This window comes from Lissotriton vulgaris, chromosome 11 (genome assembly GCF_964263255.1).
Source record: "Lissotriton vulgaris chromosome 11, aLisVul1.2, whole genome shotgun sequence".
Classification (NCBI taxonomy): Eukaryota; Metazoa; Chordata; class Amphibia; order Caudata; family Salamandridae; genus Lissotriton; species Lissotriton vulgaris.
Genome location: NC_141699.1, coordinates 1,106,106,258 through 1,106,131,852, shown reverse-complemented (window position 1 = coordinate 1,106,131,852; position 25,595 = coordinate 1,106,106,258). Strand labels below are relative to the sequence as shown.

Genomic DNA, 25,595 nt, shown 5'->3' with positions numbered 1-25,595 from the left:
CTGCATTACCAAAACAACTCCAAGTGCATATGGGAAACAGGTTGGTCAGCACAAACGCAGATGGAAAGCAGGAGGGAAGTTGTTTTTCTTATCAGGGATTGTAGAAGAAAAATCTTCTTCTGCAGCCCCTGGAAGACTTTCTTTTAAAACTAAATTGCTTTCCTGGTTGCTCTAGGCTTGCTCCACTTCTCCCCAAAAGAGAAGTTCCTCAGACCTTGCTGGTCTGCACTGAAGCCAATCTTCATCTCCTGCGTGGATTGCGTTTGCCAAGGCTTGTTGGGTCCAATCTGGATAACGACACAGCAGTCAACTACATCCTTTGTGGGGCAGCTCGAATCCAGCTCCTGGTTGTCGTCGATGCCTCCTGGTCCTCGTGGCTGCAGAGACAAGCTTCACCTCTTCACCTGAAATCACCCGACATCGCCTAGTTCCTTTCTAGTAACTGGCCTGTGATCCAGGCTCTGTCCCTTCTGCTTTCAGGTTCTTCAGATCCTTGATCCACTCTTGGATCCACCCGGACACTTTTCCTCTGGTCGCCTGAAGCACTTCTTCGCAGCTCTCCATTGGAATCGACGACGAAACCCGACACGAAAACACACCTATGCACCCGGCTTCCCTGGGTGGAGTAACTCGAGTACTCCGGTGCTCCCGTGGGTATTGACTCTCCTAGTATCCTAGTCTAAAAGGGATCCATCGTAGTTCACTCCTTTGTGCCCTTAATCTGTAACTTTGTAACTTCTTTGTTTCCCATAGAAAGTCAATGGTAACCTGCAGCTGTGTTTAGACACTGCACGCGTCTCCCGTGGGCCTCCTGCATCCTAACCTTTGGTTGTTTAGCGTAGCCCCAGCGATTCCCTAGGCCCTAGGCCTACTTTCTATTTCTGTTGTGGTTCTTACACCACTATTTTAGTACATGGTTTGTGAGGCCCCTAGGTCAAAACCTGTATTGTGCAACTCATCGTATGCTAATTAAGTAACTTGTATTTTGCTTTTACCTCTGACCTCATAAAGAGTGCAGAGGGGTTGTGTTTAGAATAAATACATATATATTTGATATATACATTGTGTGGTGTCCTTTCATTTGGTATTCAAGGGATTATAATTGGTAAAACAACTTGCTTAACTCGCCTCTAAGTCTTAGCCTGATGACTGCTGGTCCATGCTACCACTAGGAAAGCTTTCTATAAGGTTGACTTTACAACCACCATCAATAAGGGTCGATTAGACTGGTGCAAGGTGCCCACTAGAACTAGTGGACATCATATACCAGGCTAACTTCTCACACTATTCTTATCGTGATAGGAACAGCATACCTCTGCTTTCTCAGTTCTATGTAATCTAAATACATAAGGCACGGTTTATGTATTGCACCTATTGCTAGGGAAAACCACATTTATTGGAGCACTGTGAGACTATGCAGCAGCATAGATGGAGGTCATAGCTCACTGCCCTCTACAGATCACCAGCAGAGCCTTGGTAGAGCCCAGTAGACACACTTGTTCTTTGCTCACCACATCATCACCACTCCGGCCCATTTCTTACAACATCAGGTCCCTTCTGCCCTCCAGGTAAAATCAGGAATAAAGCTTTGAAGGACACCTGCCAGTGGTTGATCCATTAGTTTATGGAGCTAGAACAGGTGTGTCAAACATGGTTTGTTCAATTGTGTAACTCTGCCCACTGGAAGGAGTAGTGGCTTGGACCCTAAAAACAATCTATTAAAGGGAAAGTACTTCATTATGAATAGCAAGTTTGTGTTTGTGCGGATGAGTGAGCGTGCGAATATTAGGCGTAAATGTTTGGACGAATGTTTGAATAAGTGAATTAATGTGAGAATGACAGAGGGCCCAATTCACAAAAGTAACTTAAGACAAAATCCTAAACATACTACCATTTTGGTATTCACAGAAAGCACTTACTCATTTCAGTATTCACAGAAGTTAGGAGTCCTAACTTTAGGACTCCTAAATGCCTTCTGTGAATACCGAAAGTCTTAAAGTTAAGATTTTTCTCTGTTTGGGGGTAGTAAAGTTTGGACTCCTAATTTTACTACTCCTAAAGTGTGAAAAATCCTAACTTTAGGACTTTCGGTATTCACAGAAGGCATTTGGGAGTCCTAAAGTTAGGACTCCTAACTTTACTTCTCCTAAACTGAGAAACATCCTAACTTTAAGACTTTTGGTATTCACAGAAGGCATTTAGGAGTCCTAAAGTTAGGAGTCCTAAATGTACTTCTCCTAAACTGAAAAACATCCTAACTTTAAGACTTTCCGTATTCACAGAAGGCCTTTAGAAGTCCTAAAGTTAGGAGTCCTAACTTTGCTACTCCTAAACTGAGAAAAATCCTACCTTTAAGACTTTTGGTATTCACAGAAGGCATTTAGGAGTCCTAAAGATGAAATAAAGGGGCCATATGACACTAGAGGTGAATGGAATTGCAGTTTTTATATAGCTTGAAGCATGGTTTGCCAATAACAGAGCAATATTTAAGGGGGAACAACCTGAAAATGCAGTTTAACCACACAATTCCCTTATCATGCAGTCTGTACCACGCATACATCTTTTCGAAGCATGTGACAACCATGCATAAGCCTATACCATGCATGTCAATACCACACACCATTACCATGCATTATAGGCAAATACACTTACCTCGCAGTTGTATGTTGGAAAAATGATAGGCTAAACAATGAAAGCCTTTACAACAAAAGTTTTTACCACAGATATGCCTTTACCATGAAAATGTAAGTCTTTAGCGAGTCAATATAAACCCTTTTTTATTATACATATATTATTATTTTGATGTTTCCCTTATCACGCATGCCTTTACCATGCATTATTAGGTAAGTATATTGGTAAGTAGATAGGTAACTATATATCTTAGTACATGATATAATAATTTTTGAATAAAAATAGTTATAGGATTATCAATTTAATACACTATAATTTATGGGTTTTAAAATTAATTTCAATTATTTCAAATATATTTAGGGCTCTAAAACAAACCTTGAGGGATGAGATGGAAGGGATGTATAGTATTGGGTGGAGATGTGTGTTAATACTCAGGTATTGATTGTAATACTTGAGTATTTACTATAAAAGACAAAATATTTATTTTAAAAATGGTTCAAGACAATTAAAATCATAGTGCTCTTAGTGTTATTTTAATCATTATAATGCCAAAAACAATAAATAATACCATGTTTAAAATGTAAAATATTTACTTATAAATAGTTTTTAAAAAGTAATTCTTTTTTTGACAAATTGTGTTGTGGTTAAGATTGTAATCAAGGAAGAAATGCGGTCAGGTAAGAACAATTTACTTAACCTTTGTAAGTATATACTTGGCTGTGTTTAATATAGGAAGAGAGGGTGTAGTAAGATGTTAAAGAGTATTGAAATGCATGTTTTGCTGTTTTTACCACTTTTATATTCCCATACAGGTTGTGAGCAAATGCCTACATAAGGAATTTTTTTGTCAAAGTAGGTTTAAAAAAATGCAAAATCACCTTTTACATTTTTGTCATTGTATTTTTCAAACTTGCTAGTGATTGTATGGGACAAAGACCTCATGGTTGCTGTAGATACTCTGGATTTGTGGATGGATTGCTACCTCCGGGACTACGATTTAGAACATTTATTTTTTTGGGAGCATGCTTTTAAAAACAGACTTCTACTTTGGATTTCTTTTTTTGGGGATAACTGATCTTCAATATCTAAGGATCACTACTGGATTATTTTCAGGAAATGTCATTATTGAGAACGGATTTTCTTTTTTCTACTTTTTTAAACAAAATTTAAGCTTTGTGGAATTCCTGTTTTTATTATTTTGCTTTATTTTTCCAGAGAGTTGATTTTTTTTTATTGAATGTTGATTTCCCCGTTTGGATTATTGGAGTACTGAAGACTCTTGGTGACAAGCAGTTTGAAAAATGTACCAAGAGTTGAAGAATGAAAGCAACTACAGGTAGGAACCCCAAAATCCCTTTAATTTGTAAAAAATACTCTAAAAAAATGTCAATTTAATGAGATAAGGGTGTCAAAACAGGCAAGAAATTTTGCAGGTTGTCAGTGTGTGTTAGAAGTGTAGGATATATGCAATGTTGCTCAGGTAGTCCCATCAAGGAAAATCGAAATATTTTAACCAATAGTCTCTCAGGCCTCTATATACTCTTTTTGAAACACAAGGGTTCAGACTACCTGTCAATGACTGAGCCATTCTTATTTCTTGGAAACTTTGTTCCTTCTTCAAAATTGCAAAGAAATGAGAAAGGATCGGATGAGGTCTGCCTATTGAATTGTTAAAAGAATTGTGTAAACCCTCTGTGGCATTGTTTGTCTTTGCCCTAGGCCTGGGTGGAGCTCACAGAGTTTCACTATGCAGAGTTGCCAAAAAACTCTGGGAGATTCTGCCGAGTTACACAAGCATGCAGAGTATAGCAGATTATTCTGGACACAGCACAGCCTGCTGCATAATGCAAGCGGACGTGAACAAACAGCAGTATTTGCTCAGCTGCACCGCATCCTCCCTGCATGGAAATGGATCCTTTCTGAGGGGGGAGCGGAAGAAGGCAACCCACAGGACCAGGCAGAGCTGAGAGTGGCAAAAGTTTCTGAACTCACCCTGGCTTTGCACCTACATCTAAGCAGTTTGAGGAGCAGTTCCACCAGTCAGTGGGAAACTTTGGCTTCCATCTATGGCCCACACACTTAGATCGCCTGCTTAGATGCGTCATCAAATTAATTTAGCAAATTTTTCCTCATTCTCGTTAAAGTACTCTGATTCAGTAATTGATGTGTAGAACTCATCCACACACACAGGAGATGCAAAGCACAACACTGTTAGTTCTTTAACTCATAGTGCAGTTTACTGTTGGACATGTTATCCTCAATGAAGGATTTACTTGTTATTTTTCACCAATATAAATAGGAAATGGGAAAATATTGTGTCAAAAATATTGATTCTAAAATATAGTTTTTCAATACATTTACTGTAAGTACAAAAATATGGAGTAAAAAATATTGTTTTACACTAACATCGAAAAATATGTACAAAATATTGTTTTTACTCTATATTTAGTTTAAATAAATAAAGATATAATAATTAACCATATAACATTAATATAATGTAAATTTAATATGTTTAAATACTGTTTGAAAATATATATAAATATAAACTAATGTAAACAAAAACACACATATATATACATCAAAGTTTGAATGTTTATAAACATGTATATCTAGTGAAACTATTAAAAAAAATATGAATTTTAACTTAAAAAACAATAAATGCTCTTCCTATGAAAACTAGGTCCTAACTATAACTACCTACTGGCGACCCCCAGGAGGTTTTATTGATGTATTATAGATATAAAAACTAAAATTGTTTTTTATTTAGCCAGTAACTTTGGCGCCACTTGACAAATCTTCACGAAATTTGAAAAGAAATCCCCTTTTTGGTTTAACTGCTGTGTTGAAAGTTTCATGGTGATCTGTCAAGTGGGGGTCCTAAAACGAGTTTTCCCATGTTATGTCAACGGGGATTTTTTTTTTTTAACACAACTGCAGCCCAAACCACTGAACGGAATTACACAAAATTTCGCAGAAAGCTAGATGCTGGTCTGGAAAGCATGCATTGTTTTGATTTGGTGTACATCTATTCAGTAGTTTTAGAGATATTTAAGTTTAAAAATATTAGGGAGCCCGAAATCCTACTGAAATTTGATCGGCTGCCAACACTTCAACCAAGAAGTGTTGGCAGCCATCTTGGGACTCAACATGAAGCTGAGACCCACAAAAAAGTTTAAAAAAAGAAAAGGAGGCAAGGTAGGAATACCTTGGGCTCCCAGATATGATTGGTGGGGAGGGGGTGGTCCCAGGAGTTAAAAGCATTTTTTTCAAAGTTCCTGCAGGAGTCACGCTGGGTTCTCGAATCCCACCGTCAATACACAATAAAACGAAGCTCGGGCTGCCACAGTTCTTTATAAATTGTCACCAGGGTGGGCCAGGACCCAGTGGCATTATGTAGATAAAGGAGAGGGTTCATGAATTCCCCTACTATGGTCTATTATGTCCTGGGGACCACCACCTTCCTGGGGCTTTTTTACTAATTAATGTGGGGAAGGCCCTTGTGGCCTCCCTGGCTGCCCCTTGGACCACCGCCCCTTGGGGCTTCCTAACGTTTAGTAAGGGGAGTCTTCTCAGATCCACAAACACCAGGGAACACCACCTCCCCTGCCTTTTCTTAAAGGAATGTGGGGACTATGTGGAACACCACCTCCCCAGGGCCTATGACAAAAAAGGAGGGAGGCCTGTGGGTCCTTGGGGGCCAGAAACCCCTCCTGTTACTTACAGTAAGTTCCGCAAAGTGGGATTGCTGATTAGTGGTCAAAGGCCATATCCCCTTTTCCCACCACTCTGCAAACCCATCTTCTGATGCACTATTAGTTGGGGGATGAAGTCCCCTTGAACGCAGAGGGTCCTTGGGGGCCAACAATCCCTACTGTTACCTCCAGTCAGTCCCAAACAGCTGGATTGCTGACAGGATTTTTGAGGCCATTCTCCCTTTCCCCACCACTCTGGAAACACACCTCCTGGTGCTCTGCTGGTTGGGGAATGAAGTCCCTGTGGCTCCACAGCATCCTTGGAGGTCAACTACCTTTCCTGTTACCTCCAGTAACTCCCACACAGCAGGAATGTGGAGAGGTTTTCGGATGGCACGCCCCCTTTTTCCAGTTCTCTGCATACGCACCTCTTGGCCCCGTGCTGGTTGGGGGATTAAGTCTCCTTGGATACTGGAGGTCATTAGGGGCCAGGAACCCCTTGTGTTACTTCCAGTAAGTCCCAGACAGCAGCACTGATGAGAGCTGGTCAGAGGCCCTGTCCCCTTTCTCCGCCAAACTTCAAACGTAACTACTAGTTAAAAAACATAGACATTCACTGAAAAAACAAAGGTTATAGGGATGCTATAGTTAGGAATTAGCATTTAAAAAATCTTTGAAATTTACTGAAAAAATCAAAGGTTACATTGGCTCAGGTTTTGCTCCTACAAACCCAGTGAAATTCAGCAGTTATAGGCAACTGTGCTAACAATAACTGCACCCCCGTAACGCACTGCTTATGTCCTTACACATTACATCCCTCATGACATGTTCAGTTTTTTCAGTAAATAATAATATATTTAAACAACAATAATAAAAACATTGAACTTTATAAAAAATAAATATACTATTCCCATTCCAATGTATATAACCGTATGGAAAGCATTGGACTCAGGAGGGGTTCAATTTAGTATTCCCACTCCAGTAGGTGCAACAGTAGAGAGAGATTAGTTCACTTCAAACAAATAACATATTTTAATAACTCTATGAAGTATGAAAAATAGAAATATTTACATTGAAAAATTATGTCTACATTTTAACAAAAATTTAACAAATTACATAATGATTACATTTTTAAATAAATATTATCATTTAAAATATATAATACTAATGTCACTAAAATACCACACTATGGGGTCATTAGGAAGGCAGACGGGCAAAAGTCCGTCTGCCATCCATTCTTTTTTTTTGACGCCGGCCTAAAAGATGGCGTTCCCACAGGGCAAATTAGGATGTGAACTCCACTGCGGCAGTCGAATTGCCCATGTTTTGTATTTCAATGGATGCTGCGCACTGTAGCACACCCCGCAAGACAAAACAGACACCCCCCACATATCCCTGCACTCCGTGGCAGGTACCATGCAGTGCCTACCACATGGTGTAGGGATATGTAGGTAGGTGTAGGCATATGTCCCCGGCCCAGTGGTTTAGGAGGGGCTGCTACAGGTCCCCAAATCTGTTTCCAACTGCTGATTTGCTTCGGGTTGACTGCCGCAGAACGACTGGCAGAAAGGAATATTGTAATCCCTACGGTGGTGCTTGTCAGACAACACCATCTGTCAGGGAATACAGGGAGGTCTGACAAGCGTTCGGTTATAGACCGCCTTTCGGGACCATGGCAGTCGGTGTTTCCGACCGCCACACATCCAAATGCCATTACAATATGTTGGACAGAGATCCCTGTTACGATGGCCAAGGGACTCCCTGTCTGTCGGTGGCAGACCCTCATCCATCGTAATGAGGCCCTATATTTTCACAATCATAAGAGCCAACAAATCAAACTGTAATTGAAATTAAAAAGCGTAACACGATTAATACATTACTATAATACATAACACAATTTTTAATTAATAAATACATCATTTTAAAATGCATTATCGCTTAAATAACTTCCTGCAAAATGCCTCTATAAACTAATCAACACACACACCTACAAATATATTAATTACACAATTTACATAATTAGTTATCAATTAAATATTTATAAACAATTAGCAACAATTAATAATTAATTATAATTAATTTACTTCCCACTCTGTACTACTATAAATCCACCTACATGCACCTAAAATGTAACTTAAATAATGAATGAATTACACAATTTACAATATTAATTATCAATTAAATACTGAATAATAATTAAAAATAAATTAATAATTAACTATAATTAATTTACATCCGACCCTAAACCCCTACAAACCCAACAACCCATTGTGACATTAAAAATCACAATAAACAATTAAATTAATTTCAAAAACTACAAATTTATAAATTATATTAAAAAACCTGAACAATTATTATACAACCAATTTATAGCATATACAATTAAAACATTAACTAAAATTCATAAAAATAATTTAAAAATCATATTATATAGAAAAAAATGAAAATGATAATAACAACATAGATAATTTTAACATTGATATTAACCACATAGATATTTTTGTAAATGATATTCATAACATAGATATGTTTATCATCGATTTCACTTACATTAGAAGATCAATATGAAAAAATCTATATTTCTGCATCTCGATATTTCTTACTCAATATTTTGTCTGAATAGCAGAAAAAAACATTCTTGAATTTGGGTGTCAGGCTACATTTTTAAACAGTGTAAATCATTATTAATTCATACTCAATTATTTTTTTTCCTAGGAATTTTATACAATGTTTTGGTTTTTATCAGTGTTAAAAATTCTGTGTATTTTCAGGATTGTTGGTCGGGGACTATTGTTTTATTTATGAAAGCATGAATAGTGTATATTTGGGTGAATGGATGGGGTAAGACTTTAAAAGTCCCATCCATCATCCAAATTTCATAATTTAAGGGTTACCAGGCTATGAGTTGTGCGAAATATTATTCTTTTTTAGCTCAAGGGCGATTGATACTCCCAGAATAGGTTTATGCTGTTACGCTTTGGGACTTACTTGCCTGTTTTTGCCTCAGTATAATTCTCCTAAGGTTAGGTATTGTGGGCACACTTTTAGCTGCATGTATGTGAATGTTATGGGATACCTCCCTCAAAACTGAGCCCCAGGTCTCATTGGATGTGGATTCAAGCATTTTCATTTGTTGTACATTTTAACACATTTCTTTCTCCATTGCAGAGGAAGAGTGGTTATCCTTTCCACCGTGTCACCCGGAGTAACCACTCTGCCTTTGCAATGTGATGAAAAATACTGCACACACCTCCACTGACTTCTGGGCTCAGTTAACCTATCCTTACAATAACGATAGCCACCATATTTTAGCACCCTATTGCCTCTCTGGGACTGTACATAGTTTGTTTGTTTGCTTGAAACCATATTTGGATTATCTGTAAAAAAAAACACGAGAAAAGATTTTATTAAATGTTATATTAACAAAATGTGTTTACATTTGTGTGTTTTAAATGCCCCTGCAAAGGAGAATAAGTGTTGCATCATTAGTTGAGACACTGGTGGTTTTGAATTTTTTTTTAATATTTCTGCTAAAACTTGTGAGAAAATAGCTTTTTAGATTATTTACATGTGAAAAGAATTTTAATTATTTCTATATGTACTATTTCTGAATGAATTTTGTATCTGAGATGGTTTTTAATCATTTGTAGTCTGGTTTATGGCAGATAAATGGATTTCTCTTTGGGCTGTTTGGTGGATGGCTTGTAGGTTTAAAACCTTTGTTAGAAGGTCTGTATATTTAAAAAAAAGAAAAAAAAGGAAAATAACATTTGAGATTAGAAATGTTTGAAATGTAACTATGTTTTATTGTGAGCAAAATCCCTGCTAAGGAAAAATGGTTTTGTTGTTTTTTTTAAAACAGTTTATTGATATTGAAATAATTTTTTAATATCACTATAAAAAACAAGAGGTATACTGGTGGCACTCTTTGTTGCACATTTCAGCTTGTAGATTTGCAAATTCTTTGAAGAGATTGTAAGGTCTGTTTAATAGAAACAAATATAAGCAATTCATACTGTACTTATAATGATTCCCTCCCCCCTCTAGCTGCTGTCCAGTACCGGCCCTGAGGTAAGTACCCAGCTGAGTTAGAATAGTAATTTTATGCCAGCCAATTTCCAGCACCTGCCATAAGGTAAGTACTTGAAAGAGCTAGAATAGTAATTTTGACCCCAGCCACTGTCCTGTACGTGCCCTGAGGTAAGTACCCAGTGGAGTTTGAATAGTAACTTTGACCACCAGCCACTGTCCAGCATATGCCTTGATGTAAGTACCCAGCAAAGTGAGGATGATAATTGTTCTACCCAGCCACTTTTAAGCACCTGCCCTGAGGTAAATACCCAGGGGAGTTACAGTAGTAAGTTTTCCACCGGTCAATGTACAGCAGCTATCCTCTGGTAAGTACCCAGCAGAGATAGAATAATAATTTTGGCACCCAACCACTGTCTAGCACCTGCCCTGTGGTAAGTACCCTGTAGATTTAGAATTGTAATTTTACCCACCAACTATCTAGTAAAGGCCCTGAGATAAGTACCCCGTGTAGTTAGAATATTAATGCCCCCAACAACTGTCCAACACCCGTTTCAAGGTATGCACCCAGTGCAGTTAAAACATTAATCTTGGCCCCCAGCCACTGTCAAGTACCTGGCCTTAGCTTAGCTCCCAGTGGAGTGTGAAGAATGATTCTGGCCCCCTAACCGCTGTCCAGCACCTTTCCTGAGGTAAGTACTCCAAGGAGTTAGGATGGAAATGTTGACTCCCATCCACTGTCCAGCACATGCCCTGAGGTAAGTATCCGGTCGAGTTAGAATAGTAACTTTACCCCCAGCCACTTTCCAGCACCTGCCCTACGGTAAGTACCCAGTGGAGTAAGAATATTATTTTTTCTCCCACAGCCACTTTCCAGAACTTGCACTGAGGTAAATACCTGGCAGAATTAGAATAGTAATTTTGCCTCCCACTGCCTGTCCAGCACCAGTCCTGAGGTAAGTACTTGGCACAGTTAGAATATTAATTTCCACCTCCACTCACTGTCTAGCACCTGCCCTGAGGTAAGCACAGGTTGGAGTTTGAGTAGTAATTTTGGCCCCCGACCACAGTCTAGCACCTGCCCTGAGGTAATTACCTGGTGGAGTTATAATAGTAATGTTGCCCCCCAGCCACTGTCCAGCACCTGTCCTGAGGTCAGTACCCGGTGGAGTTCAAAGAGTAGTTTTGCTCCCAGCTACTGTTCAGCACCTGCCCTGTGGTAAGCAGTATACTCCAAACGTGTTTAATACATCAATTTAAAAAAAACATAATAATAATAATTATACAGCCAAGTTTAGTTCTGAATGAAATTTCTGTTATAAAGATTACTTAACTAATTTACATTGTTAGCACTCCAGAAACTCTATCCAAAATTAAGACTGGCTATAATCTGGATATAATCTGTGAATTTTCTATAGATAAATACATTAATATATGTTTACAAGAATTGGCAGGTTTACACTAAAAACATTTTACTTACTTGTGTGGATAGATGGGAGTGTGTGAACAGCAAACTGCCTCTGGTCTCATCTTCTCTCTCAGGTTTGTGGTCACCAGTGAAGTCAGTGTACCACTGAGCACAAAATGGTGGATGGCTGAATTTGTACGTTTCTTGGGTGGTATTCAACATTTAAAATCAAAATATGCATTGGAATGTATTTTGTAAAGTGAATAACAATGTGACAGAATGCATATTTATTTTGTTGGTTTAATAAATATGCTATTTCTCCTTGCTTACATATAAAATATCCATTTTAATTAGGGACAGGATGAACAAAGAGGATTAAAAAAGGACTACTGTACAAACTGGAAAATTGGAAACACTTATATTTAGTTATTAAATAAATTTACGACATGATTTCTTCATTAATATTTTACTCTGAAACATGTTATGAAAATATTTTGTGCGCTGTCTCATTTTACATACTTTCTGAAATTATGTGCATTTTAAAATATTTTTGATGTAGTTTATATTTACATAGATTTTAAATACATGTTATAATGATGGTATGTGTGGTAATGGTATGCACAGTAAAGGTACTTATAATGTACCCCTATATATGTTTGTGGTAGTGCCATGCGTGGCAAAGGCATGCGTTGTACTGGTATGTTCATTGTTGAAACCTCATTTTAAAGGCATGCTTTGTTCAGAAATGCAACCACATTTAGGTGGCCCCTGTTTCTCATTAGGGGTGGATGGAATTTGAGTAGTTGCGCTATGCAAAGCTTAGCGAATCAGTAAACTTTCTCCGCAAGCATGCAGAGCACCGCGAACATCTGGAATTGCTTGTTCCGCCCGTTCGCAATGCTTTTTTCCTGTTCGCGAACGCTGTTTGCATGCTCGGGGGGGAAATATCTCTTAAACACGCATTTTGAAAGTACGAATAGGCAAAAAAAATTGCACAAAGCCACAGATCGCAGAATTTTTGGCAATTCCGCGTTCTCTGCAGAACGTGAAATTACCCAAATTCGGCAAATTCCTTGAGCGGAACGGAATTTACCACCCAGGCCTATTTCTCATGCCATCAGCTGTTTTAATTCCAAGGAACGGGTGGTGTATGTAAATAAATACACAAATACTGCTCCGCAAATCTACTGATTGATTGAATATTTGTATCCTCACTGAAGGCCACAAGTGAACACCTTCATGTCATGGATGTCAGGCCCAGAACTGCCATCTTAAGGCTGATCACAATGTGCTAATAATCCTCACCATTCTGCTGGAGTTTGCCAGACGTGGGCACCCTCACATCATGGGTGTCCATATTTTGCCAAGAATAAATATCTTTATGACATGAAATATGCATGATCATGGCATTGACACCCATAATACTTTAAGAATAACCAACATTCTGCTGAGCTCGACATAACTTCCTAAAAGGGAGCTGCCATGCCATGGGTGCATGCCAAGAGTTACCCCTCATAATAGCCCAACCCCACAAAATGCTACAGACAGGCAGGGGCATCGAGATACCATTAGTAGATTAATATATGAATAAGATCATTGGCAGGTGAGGTGCTTCAAAGCTGAAATACAAAGGCAAAAGGGATGCTCAGGGACAGGCCAAGTAGTGCTCATGCTGCACTCATCTCAAGAGACCATGAGCCTTCTCTGTCAGTGTCTCCTGCAATCCATGCATATACAGAGGCCTGATGAGAGGTAAGAATACAGAGTGCTGTGGACACAAGCACACAAGACCAGGCAGCACCCAGCATAGGTGAGCACCATGGATCCTGCTGTGGTCACAGAGTCAATGGCAAGTGTCCATTTAGACTAAGGCCACCTCCAAGAAGTCTCTACACAGCAGCATCAGGTCTCATTACAAGGGTCATTGCAAGGATCTTTGATTCATTAGCCTCCAGTTCTTTGGAGGACTGGAAGCTTCCCACCATTAGAAGGTATGGATGTGCTTCCAGCAGACTCGGAGCCAGGAGCAGGTGCATTCCCCAAGACACCACAAGGCAAAAATCTCAGCCAATCCAAGTGCAGGACACAATCTCATGGATATTCCCCAAGACACCACAAGGCAAGAGTCTCTTCAGCCAATCCCAATGCAGGACACAATCTTGCATGCATTCCACAGGATACCACATGGTAAGAGTCTTCGCAGCCACTTCCAGTGCAGGGTACACTCTCATGTGCATTCTTTAAGATACCCCAAGGCAAAAGTCTCCTCAACCAATCCCAGTGCAAGGTTCAATCTCTTGTGCATTCTCCAAGACACCAATAGGCAAGAGACTCCTCAGCGAATACCAGGGCAGGGTACAACCTCTTGTGCATTCCCCAAGTCTTCAAAAGGCAAGAGTCACCTCAGCCAATTCCAGTGCAATCAGTGAGTATTGCCCAAGACACAACAAAGCAAGAGTTTCCTTGGCCAATCCCAGTGCACGACACAATCTTGTATGCATTTCCTGAAGACACCACAAGGCAGGAGTCTCTTTGGCCAATCCTATGTAAAGCACAGTTCTGTGAGTTCCACGAGACACCACAAGGCAAGAGTCACTTCAGCCAATCCCAGTGCAGGGCACAATGGTGTGTGTATTCCCCAAGACACCACAAGGCAAGAGTCACTTCAGCCAATCCCAGTGCAGGGTACAATGTTGTGTCTATTCCCCAAGACACCACAAGGCAAGAGTCACTTCAGCCAATCCCAGTGCAGGGCACAATCTTGTGTGTACAAGGCATGAGTCTCCTTGGCCAATCCCAGTGCCAGGTACAATCTTGTGTGTACAAGCCAAGAGTCTCCTAAGCCACTCCCAGTGCAGGACACAACCAGTGAGTGCCACAAGCCATTGACAGGTGATGCCTGTGTGTAAGCTGAAGGCTAAATCTTTGAATCCTATCACATCTACTCAGCTTTTCACCCTTCTGAGTTTGATATACTCAGTATAATTGAGGAGTTAGATTTTTATTATAGGTGTTATGAGCAAATACATATGATCCATTATCTGTGGTAATTATTATTATAAATCGAAACACTGAGATCCTGTTGTATTACAAAAAGTAACTTGTTCTCCTGTTTCTCGTTCTTTCAGTTTCTGCTGAACGGAGTAATCTTTGCCAGGATGTCTCCTAGACAAAAAGCAAGCTTGGTTGATGAACTGATTAAATTAGAGTAAGTAAACAATTTAAAAATGAATGAAGCATGGGTACCTCTTGACCGGGGATACAGACTGGTAGTACAGACCGATGGACACTGTACAATGACTGCTGTGAGTTACAAGGAGTTTAGTTTTACCTAGAAGTGCACAAGAGTGTCACACGCCTACTAATGTTTTTAATTGCTGGGCACTGGCAACATGAATGTGTGCAGCAGGCACAGGGTGACTCCCAGTCATAGTCAGAAGCTGTACTTCAGAGAATGCAGTATACACTTATGTGCTACACATGTCACCTGTGACCAGTTTTTCCACTGTTCTAGGGAGCCGCAGCAGTGCCTATTCCACGTAGTGAACATTTTTGGTGGTTCTATCCAAGAACATTTCCCCAAGTCAGTCGCTTTCTTATTAAGGGAATATTCAATAGCAGACTGAGCAGGGCCAACCTGTGAGCATTCACCTGTGTAGCTCACAGAGATCCTCTGATCTTTATAAGTTTATCAATAGCTCTCTGTAGTTTGCCACTTGAGAGGTCTGCACTAAAGTCTTCTCACCCATGTCTGCTCAGAGAGCATAGACAACCTCTCCACCTGTGTCTGTCCTGTGACAGATCTGAAGCACAGCAGACTCTCCACCTGGGTCTGTCATGAGACAGTCTGTATCTTTGGCAGCCTCTTCACCTGTGACCCATGTGTAGCATAGGCAGCTGTAGCATAGGCAGCCTCTCCACCTGTGTCTGTCCTGACCCAGATCTGTAGCACAGGCATCCTCTCCACCTGTGTTTCTCCTGTGACAGATCTGTAGCACAGGAAGCCTCCCCACCTGTGTCTCTCCTGTGACAGATCTCTAGCACAGTCAGTCTCTTCATCTGTGTCTACCCTGACACAGATCTGTAGCACAGGCAGCCTCTTCACCTGTGTCTGCCCTCAGACAGATCTGTAGTGCAGGCAGCCTCCTCGCCTCCATTTACTGACACCAGCCACCAGCTGCCTAACCTTCTGTTGTTGATTGACTTGTGAACAGTTTTTAATTTATAACATTGGAGCTGTGTCGAAATGATTGCTATAATTCATGTTTTTGACACAGTGATCACTTCGCCTTTTTTCAGAGCGTTGCCCCTCCCCTGAGCTGTCGCCAACTTGAGGTGAGGGCGGCGTCCTATCCATACACGACGGGTACAACCAGAAAATCGAATACACCAAACGTGGGATTACTGGTTTTGTATTTTGTATTTCTTATTTTTTAGGTCGAGCCTACGCAGCGCGCATGCACTGCATACAGGACCTCTTGCAATCGATTCGCTTTTTCGGCGAAAAACGTGCATGCATTGCATTGTATTCAATGCCAACGCGTGCATGTTTGGCGATTCCCTTGCGGGAGCGAGCTTTGGGTGGTGCCCCTGCTCGCTCACGCAAGGGAAGCGCGTGTGTGCTCTCAGCCGCACTCCCCCCCACCCCTCCCACATCAGCATCTACAGGCCACGCAGGGGCCATTTGTTATCTCATGCCGTACACGCTTTCACTTTGGTAGAAGCAGGCATGCGGTCCCAGAATCGCCTTTGTTGGCAAGCCAGTGCTTTACCCTCCTTCGGTGACTTGTGTGGCACCACAGTGCGATAGCAAGCTCTCAACAGAGCATTTTAAATTGAGCTTGTATATACAATCAATAATGCATTTATACTAGATACATTGTAATAAATCATAAAGTCGATATGGACTTCTAGTTGCCTCCAGAAGCCTCAAGGATTACCTCAGCAGCAACATCTGTTCTGTGGATTTAGATAGGAAGCCGGAGATAGTCACCAGTACTGTTACTGCTTTTTTGTAGCTTGCACAGTTTGGGAGATATTCACATTAGATCTCCTCGTCTATTGTCACAGACTTGTCTAAGCTGTTCTTAGAGGCTAGAATACATATTTCTGGACCCATAGCCAGCCCTTGTTCTGGCATTTTTTAACTGTAGCTGGCGGTACACACAATATAAGGTCTTGACCGACCTTGTACCTTACGGAGGGGACTGTAGTGTACTGCACCAGACAAAGATGGAAAACTCCAACAACAAGCATGTGGGCTAAAGGACTTTAGTTGACTGTGCCCAGTGTCGGCACTAGGCACAGGTCGTAGCTCTCACATCTCTAAATATTGCCTTATTGAGCCAGTTTGGGCATGTTGCTGATTGGGCTGGGGGGCAGTCCTTAGGTCTGGCATATTTTGAGGCAAATGCAGTGAAACCTTATAAACTCTTAGAGCCAGCAACATAATCATAATCACTGCTTTGCACACATACATTTGGTTGGAGTGTAGCAATGCCAAGCCTCTAAAGAAAATGTTTACCAGACTGTGATTTTTCTGCCATTCTTCATGCAGTGCTTTCATCCAGGACTGCCGACTGTGTTTTGAGACTGCAAACTTGATATGTGTGATCTCCGTCCATTGAATAACATTAATCTATACACTCAAATGTTATAGCTCTTTATACCTAGCGCATACGTGTTACAATTGTGCGAAGTTGTATCTCTGGCCAGGAAGGAGCTAGAGACTTTGGGACTGTGTTTTTAGGTCAAGCCTATGCAGTGCCCATGCGCTACATACGGTACCTCTTGCAATTGATTCGCTTTTACTGAGAAAACCTGCACGCGTTGCATTGCATTCAATGCCAACGCATGCACGTTTGGCGATTCCCTTGCGAGAGCAAGCTCAGGATGGTGCCCCTGCTCGCTCCTGCAAGGGAATCGCTCTGTGTGCTCTCGGACGCGCTCCCCCACCCTTCCCCTCGGCGTCTACAGGCCGCGCAGGGGCTATATGTTATCTCGCGCTGTACCCGCTTTCAATTTGGTAGAAGCAGGCACGCTGTCCCAGACTCCGCGTCATTGGCAAGCCAGTGCTTCACCCTCCTCTGACTACTTGTTTGGCACCACAGTGCGATAGCAAGCTCTCAACAGAGCCTGGCCACGCTATGAGTCCGCTGTGCCACCAGGCCTCAGCATAACACCCTCCACATTGGTGGCAGAGAGGCCACTCATGGCCTGCGCGCACCCTCTCCTTCTCTGGTGGGTTGAACAGTGCCCAGCCATGTTCCGGTTCGGCTACTCAGCTGCTCGTCACGCAGTAATTAACATGCAGGCTGGAATGTTTATCTTGTGTTTCATCACAAACCACCAGAGCGCATTGTTTGCACAGACCCAGTTTGTAGCCAGTCTGCCTCAGTATCCCATGACAGCTTTACTTTGCAATGTTATTCTAGTCTGCAGCCTCTGATATACGAGACACAATACCTTACTGGCATTACAAGTATAACAGGTATTGCCAAGGAAATTATACAACATGCGTGAAATACAGGCGTCCACATTTTGGAAACGCACTGCTTTTGAGCTGTGTTTTCAGCTGCCTCTGGGGTGAAATCCAATTACCCTGGTACAAATGCATTCTAACCGGGTCCCGTTTCAGCAAGAATGTTTTACACATCTCATTCAGACGTGTCTACTAGAAAATAGTATTCAGGTTTAATCAAAAGGTAACAGCAAGAGAGTAAGTGATTACATTACTTCCTTCCATTGATCTGCAGGAATTCTGGAAAGGGATATGTGGCATTTTTGGGGGAGATACCGTACGCCACTTCTTTTGGCTGCAATAAATAACAAAAAGCACATAGGTCTCATCCTTATAATGTGAGTGGCAAGTAGTTCGCTGTGCCAATATTTCTCAGTAAAATATTGTTTAAAAAATATAAAAGAAAACAAATGTCAAAATACTGTAAGAAGTGTAAACACATACAGGACCGGCTTTAGCGCTGGTAGCGCCCTGTGCGACAAGTCTTTTTGGCACCCCCAATGACCATCATTTAACAGTGCCCCTCAAGCCTCCATAACCACTATCTCTCTTACTCTCAGTTGCATTTAATTATTTTATAGTGCCACTCATACCAGTATAGGGTATCAAAGAGAGACAATCAACCATACATGTGTAAATCACTGTATAGGATATGTTACATAAAATAGAGGACTACAAGGTGGAGGAGTCACGTGACAACCATACTGGTAGGCAATATAATTTAATAGTGATTGGTCCTGAGAAGTACAAACTCAGAATGTAAAAGGTAACACCATGGTTGGGGGTTCTCTTTAATAATCAGGATTGATTTCTCTCCAAATGAATCCTTTTTTGCAACATAAATAATCAAAGACTGGGGGGAAATCATAACACTAGAATTTATACCTTGCAGTTTGCACTCAGCTCTTTGATTTCAGTTAATAGCTCACTTTTCTATGTTAGGATTTTTACGTTAGAAACTGCAAGTAACAAAAGGGTCTCTCTGACAAAAGCAGTAACCACTGACCTATTTTCATATTATGCATTTTGTGATCTGCATGTTACATGTTCTGCCCAGAAGGCACATTAACCATCTGCGCTACCTCACCATGAGTCAAAACTTCCAATTGACAAAACTCCAATCTCTCTCTAGGAAAAACATTAATCACTGGAGTAATCAAGATTTTTATTGTTGCCCGAAAATTACTGGAGGCCACGGAACAGGGCAGAAAGTGCTTTTAAAACCATAATATACTTGCAAGTATGACGCCCCCACCCGAAGTCAGCAGTTGCCGCGCACTAGAGCTGGTCCTGAACACATTTCTTACAGCACATCAAAACTAAACAGTGAAATGTTTTCAATCTTTATAAATGTCAGGGTTTATTATTCAAGAACTTTTCACTATGAGAACTTACCAGACTTTAAAAAGAATTAGAAAGTATCAGACCATAAAGGGAAACGCTTCACAAGACCCAATTTACTTTCCATGGGATTCAACCATTTGTTCTTCTATAGTAACTCAGGGAGGAGATGTATGGACCTTCAGCAGAAGTGTCATGCTAAGTATGCCTTCTGCCTCAGATGCCAGCTGAATCAAAACAGTAGATTGCCATAAAAAGCTATGTGTGCCCAAGCTTGTTCTTTGATGCAATATGTGCTATGCCGGAGATAAAATTAATTTAAAAAAAACAGTCTGGTCTTCTGCCATATCAAAGCTAAAATATCAAACTTTCTATGCTTTTACATACTAACTTCGAGGAATGAGGGAGAGGTATTGAGGGTGTGAAGCAGCACACAAGGAAGAGAACAAGCATTGGCATAGCCAATAGGTCTCACCTTTGGGACCTTATAAGTGTTAGCCATGCAACAGTTGATGTTGTTGCACCAAGGATATTGTGCTGCATAACTAAATACTTATAAAGTCCCAAAAGTGAGACCTATTGGCTATGCCAATGTTTGTTATTTGTTCTCACATTTTTTCGGACAAGATTTTTTTTTATCGCAGTAGCACATAATATCTTTTGGTCCTGACGAAAGCCACAATACCTTATAGGGTCCTTGAGGCTGAAACATGTAGACCCTTTTACTTCCACCACATGCAATTAATATTTCAAACTGCAGGTGCTCCGTTTTTAATCCTGACACTAGGAACGAACCAATAAAGTCGGTATTGCTCCTGATAGTTAGTTTTCGCATCACTTCCTTAAAATAATAACTGTCTTTTGTTTCGCACTGTGCCCACTACCCAACCTATTAAGCTGTCTTCTTTTATATCCTAAACAACGTTGGAATAAAAACATCCCTGAGCTCCTCCCTCAAAGTGAGGGGGTTGTAGCCCTTGGTGGGGCTAGGGTTCCCCGCCAAGGGGAGAATCCCAGATGATGGAGCATGCCACCTTGGTGGGTGATGGGATTACATCATAATGAAGGGACTCCTCTAGTAGCACGTTGAGATCACCTCTTCTATCTCTTTTTCAGGCATATGTGTGTTCTTAGACCCGAGGATTTCATGTGTTTAATTGAGACACCAACATTATTTCCTTAGTAAGCCATGCTATCCGTACCTCGTCCAGGTTTGCCCAATCTGCACACCCTGCCCAAAAACCTGACACTGCGTGCCCCAGCACACAACCTTTCATTAGATGTCTGGACCCTACACATAGGCTGGCCTTAGACAGTGTAGTAACATAGGCCCCCTCAGCCTCCCATGGTGCGGGGGACCCAGGCTTCAGGGGTCTCCTCAGCACAGTATCCTGAACTGAAAGTTCCTGATTAATTCTGGAGGGGGGCCCTCCATGTACCATGCAGTGAGGGGCACCTTCAAGTTTCAATATGCCACTGGCCTAAGATGGCCACCCGGTTTTATGCAACACGCTCATGAGCTCTGCTCTGGACTGCTGGTTGTGAGATATGTGCTCCCTTTTATTATCTCCCTTGACTGATCCCAAAAGCCAGGGTGTGTACACCTCTGTGCCGGGTGCACAGTACATGCTTTGTAATCCACTCCCTGAAAAGCAGGACTATTCTCTGTTTTAATTTATCCCGGTACGCCAAAGGCTGCAAATAATTCTTTCTAACTGAAGGAGGGTGGGAGCGCACTGCCTCACCTCCCAGCACAGTTCTCCCTTTAGCATTGTGGGAAATGCAGTTCACAGTGAGTGCTTACTTGAATTTTAGCTTTAGTGGTTCACCAAAATTGGTGCATGTTAGTGCTGTAAATCTCCAGACACATGTGTTTCTGGATATTACCCTTCATCAATAGAGATAAAAAAATATATATTTCTGGGGTTGCTGAGAAGGCTGCCACAAAATATCAGGTCTCAGTGCCTCTCTCTGGTGCACAGGTGAATCTCCAAAAGCTCATCCTCTCAGTGGCTCACAGCAGCCTTTTCAAACAGAAGGAGGATGGGAGCACACTACCTCACCCCCCAGCACAGTTCGCCCCTCAGTATTGTGGTAAATGCAGTTGACAGTGATTGCTTACTTGAATTTTAGCTGTAGTCGTTCACCAATGTTGGTGCAGGTTAGTGCTGTAAACATGTGTATCTGGATAATATCCCTCATCATTAGAGATAAAAAACGAAATTCCAGAGACCCCCTCCCCAGCTTGTCCCATCTATTCCGGAGCACATGCTCTGATTGCAATTTAATTAGTCATCAATATCGACCTTATTCCTAAACCCCCACAGGACATGTCTAGGTATTAAAAAGAACCCACAATTAAGGTTCATTAGGCACCTTGGAGTCTGGCCACTGCACCTGCTGCACCAACCTATCTAAGGACTAAGACATCACCACTACATCCACAGTAAGCCACGCTATCCGTACCTCATCCAGGTTTGCCCAATCTGCACACCCTGCAAATACACCTGACACCGCGTGCCCCAGCAAAGAAAATTCATTAGATGACTGGAGCCTACACAGAGGTGGGCCTAAGACAGTGCAGTAACAAACGACCCCGCAGCCTCCCATGGAGCGGTGGCCCAAGCTTCAGGGGTCCCCTCAGCAAAGTATCCTGACCTAAGAGTTCCTGATTAAGCCTGGAGATAGAGCCCTCTATATACCTTGCAGGGGGGGCCCCCTTCAAGCTTCATTGTGCCACTGGCCTAAGATGGCCACCAGGTATTATACAGAACGCTCATGAGCTCTGTGCTATACTGCTGCTTGTGAGCCCTGTGCTCCCTTTTATTATCTCCTTTGGGTGACCCCAACAGCCAGGGTGTGTACACCCCTGTGCCAGGTGCACGCTACATGCTTTGTGATCCACTCCATGAAAAGCAAGACTATTCTTTGTTTTTATTTACCCCAGTATGCCAAAGGCTCCAAATAATATTTTCTAGTTTTGGGTGGATACACATTTGACTTAGGGCGACACACTGAAGTATACATAAAAGTGATTTATTTATTTATTTTTAGCATGTATACAGCACGCTGTTACCCGAAGGTGTCCTGACGCTAAATGAATACTCCTAAAGGTTCAGGCCAGAATAGGAATTACTTTGTGAACAGCCAGGTTTTAATGCCTCTCCTGAAAGCCATCAAATCTGTCATGTTCCTCAAGGCAAGGGGCAGGGCATTCCAGGCCTTCATTGCCCCCAACACAACGCTCCTGCCTCCCCACAGAGCTTGCTTTATGCAAGGGACTTTGACCAACCGCAGCCCAGATGACCTTAGGTGTCCGGAGGGATGTACCATTGAAAATACTCCTTGAGGCAAGCAGACCCCAGGCCTTGCAAGGCCTTAAAGTCCAAACACAAGGCCTTATAAGAAATCCGCTTCCACTGGCAGCCAGTGTAGTTTTGTGATTTCGGACGAGATGGAGGCATACTTTGGTATGCCTGTCAGAAGTCTCGCTGCCGCATTTTGCAACACCTGCATTTTGTTGAGAAGCCCCTGTTGGGCATCCAGAAGCAGGCTGCTGCAATAATCTAGATGGGACAGCACTAAGGCAGTAATAACTGTTTTTTTACTGCTCTCCGGGAGGAAAGGGAGGATCTTCCGAATCATTTTAAGTATAAAATATACTGACGATGCTACGGCATTGACCTGGGGCCTGAAGGTAAGTTGATCATCAGTTAAGACACCCAGGTACTTCACCTTAGCGACCGGTAAGGAAGGGGTACCCATCTCCTCTGGCCACCAGAGGGGACTCCAGAAGTCCTCCTTTGCGCCAAATATAATGACTTCCGTTTTTGCTGTATTTAGTTTGAGGCAGTTATCAGCCATCCACCTACCCACTGCCAACATACATTCCTGAAATTGCATGGCTATTCATTCTTCCTTGCCAGGTAACAGAGACACCACAGTTTGTGTGTCATCTGCATAGGATGTTATTCGAAACCAAATGACCTGACAATTGGGGCCAACAAGGTAACGTATAAATTAAACAGTGTGGGGGTTAGGGAAGAGCCCTGCGGAACACTGTGCCTAGATACCCTCATAGGTGACAAGACTCATTCTACAAATCTACTGTTTCATTGATTGAATGCTTGAATCAATCTCAACCACTGGTAATTACTCAAGGCTGCATGTGTTAGTCGATCTGGACAACATTTCAAATAAAGCATCATGTTATAAGCGTCTTTAGGCCTCCTCTTCACAGCAAGTGATTTAGGGGTGAAATTTGAGGGTTTCTTGCATAGAGCGAAACTTACTCAGGCAAACATTACATATCTGTGTACAGTGACAGCCTCTTGGGTTAGATGTGCACATTGTAACATGTCACAATTATGAGTAGTCATAACGGGAAGTGTACAATTACCCATTCAAATGCCCAGTGTTCACTGACACTCATCAGCCTTGCGAAATACATAGGGGCATATTATCTACAAACAGCGATATTTATCACTAAGTATGGTTAGCTGCAAAATTATTATCGCTGCTCTTCACCGATTTTTATCACTGAGATAACTAGCTATTAGCAAGGTTTATCTCAAAAGATAAAAATCAGGCGAAATGCGGGAATATGGCTAACAATACAGCGATATTCACGCATTAGCGTGAAACAGCTTTTAGCCATGTTATCCACCTCCCATTGGATAACATGGCTAAGAACTGGTATTAGCAGGCGTTAGCTTTTGGAGATATTCGCGCTTAGCGCAAATATTTCCATTGCTTCGCCTTTGTAGGTAAAAGACAATAGCAATGTTAGCGACTGTTTTCAGTCGCTAACATTTTGGCACGCCCACTTTGCATGCCATTAGCGATAATTATCTCTGACATGCAAAGCGGGCCCCAAAATGCTCGCTATCGCCTACAAGCTGTCGCTAACTGGTGTTAGCGACAGCTTGGTAATTGGGCGATTACATTTTCGCCGCTTTAGCGGGAAAAAGTCCCGCTAAAGCAGCGAAAAGGCCCTTGGTAATATGCCCCTTAATCTTTTACAGTGCATCTCAATTCCAGGATGTATTTGTGCATCTCCATCATGGGTCTTCTGTTCCAGAGGAGTAGAGGTTTAGGGCAGGTAATATATCCCTGCATGGGGGAAAATATACGTTCATGCTTACAGTGCCTGAAATGTGTCTGTCAGTATATAAGGCATATTAGGAAGCTGACTGCATTATAGGGTAGGTCAATGTTGAAATCAAGCACCGCAAACCCACTGCCGGCAGGCACAATCTCTAAGCTGTATGTGGCCAAAGTTATAACATTTTGGTGCTAATATGCCTTGGAAACAAAATCTTAGATTGTGTCCAGTGAGTTCTTTCTTGAGGATGAGTGAAAGGGAGGTCTGTAGTCTTGGTGACATCCATCAGAGGCCCTTTTCAAGTTAAGGCTGCTTTGTTAGCAAAACAGTTATGTGGAATAAGTGTAGTGTTGCATGAAGCCTCATTATTTTATACATTTTTGGGTGTCACTGTGAGGACTACTTCCTGGCTATATTAAGCTACTTTGTATATCTGCATACTTTTAAACATCTTACCTCATTTCATTCAACAAATAAGGTTTGTTTACTCTTCTTTTTATGGCTGGCCTTTGAAACAGTTTCAGCTATCTCGCTAAACCACTGCTCTCCCTCACAAAATCAGAAATAATATACATAAATAGAGAAAGTTTGGACAGCGAGCCTCCTCATTGGTCTGCTAAATTGTCGTTCACATTTTGTTTCTGCCCTCTTTTAAAATGAAAAGACCCTCGTTGATAGAAATAAGTATGTTTTCTGTGGAGAGGTGTGGCTCACTGGTTAGAGGCGGCAGACCCGAGTGCAGAGAACGGCCCGGGACCAGGGTTCGATTCCCGACGCGGCAGGGTCTTGGACCAGGATCAGCGGACTGATAATTCTCGCATCGGTGCCTACTCCGACCAGGGAGCACACTCGGCAACTCTGGGCATTAGC

General features: G+C 41.7%; 1 protein-coding gene across 1 annotated transcript in view; it reads left to right on the top strand.

Annotated features, from left to right (window-relative positions):
• The window catches only part of LOC147684247 (putative cation-transporting ATPase 13A4), a 446,726-nt gene that overhangs the window by 316,329 nt on the left and 104,802 nt on the right, over positions 1 to 25,595 (top strand). The window contains exon 21 of the mRNA XM_086944647.1: positions 14,889 to 14,968. Within this exon, the coding sequence (XP_086800773.1) occupies positions 14,889 to 14,968 (80 nt within the window). The remainder of the gene's footprint in view (positions 1 to 14,888; positions 14,969 to 25,595) is intronic.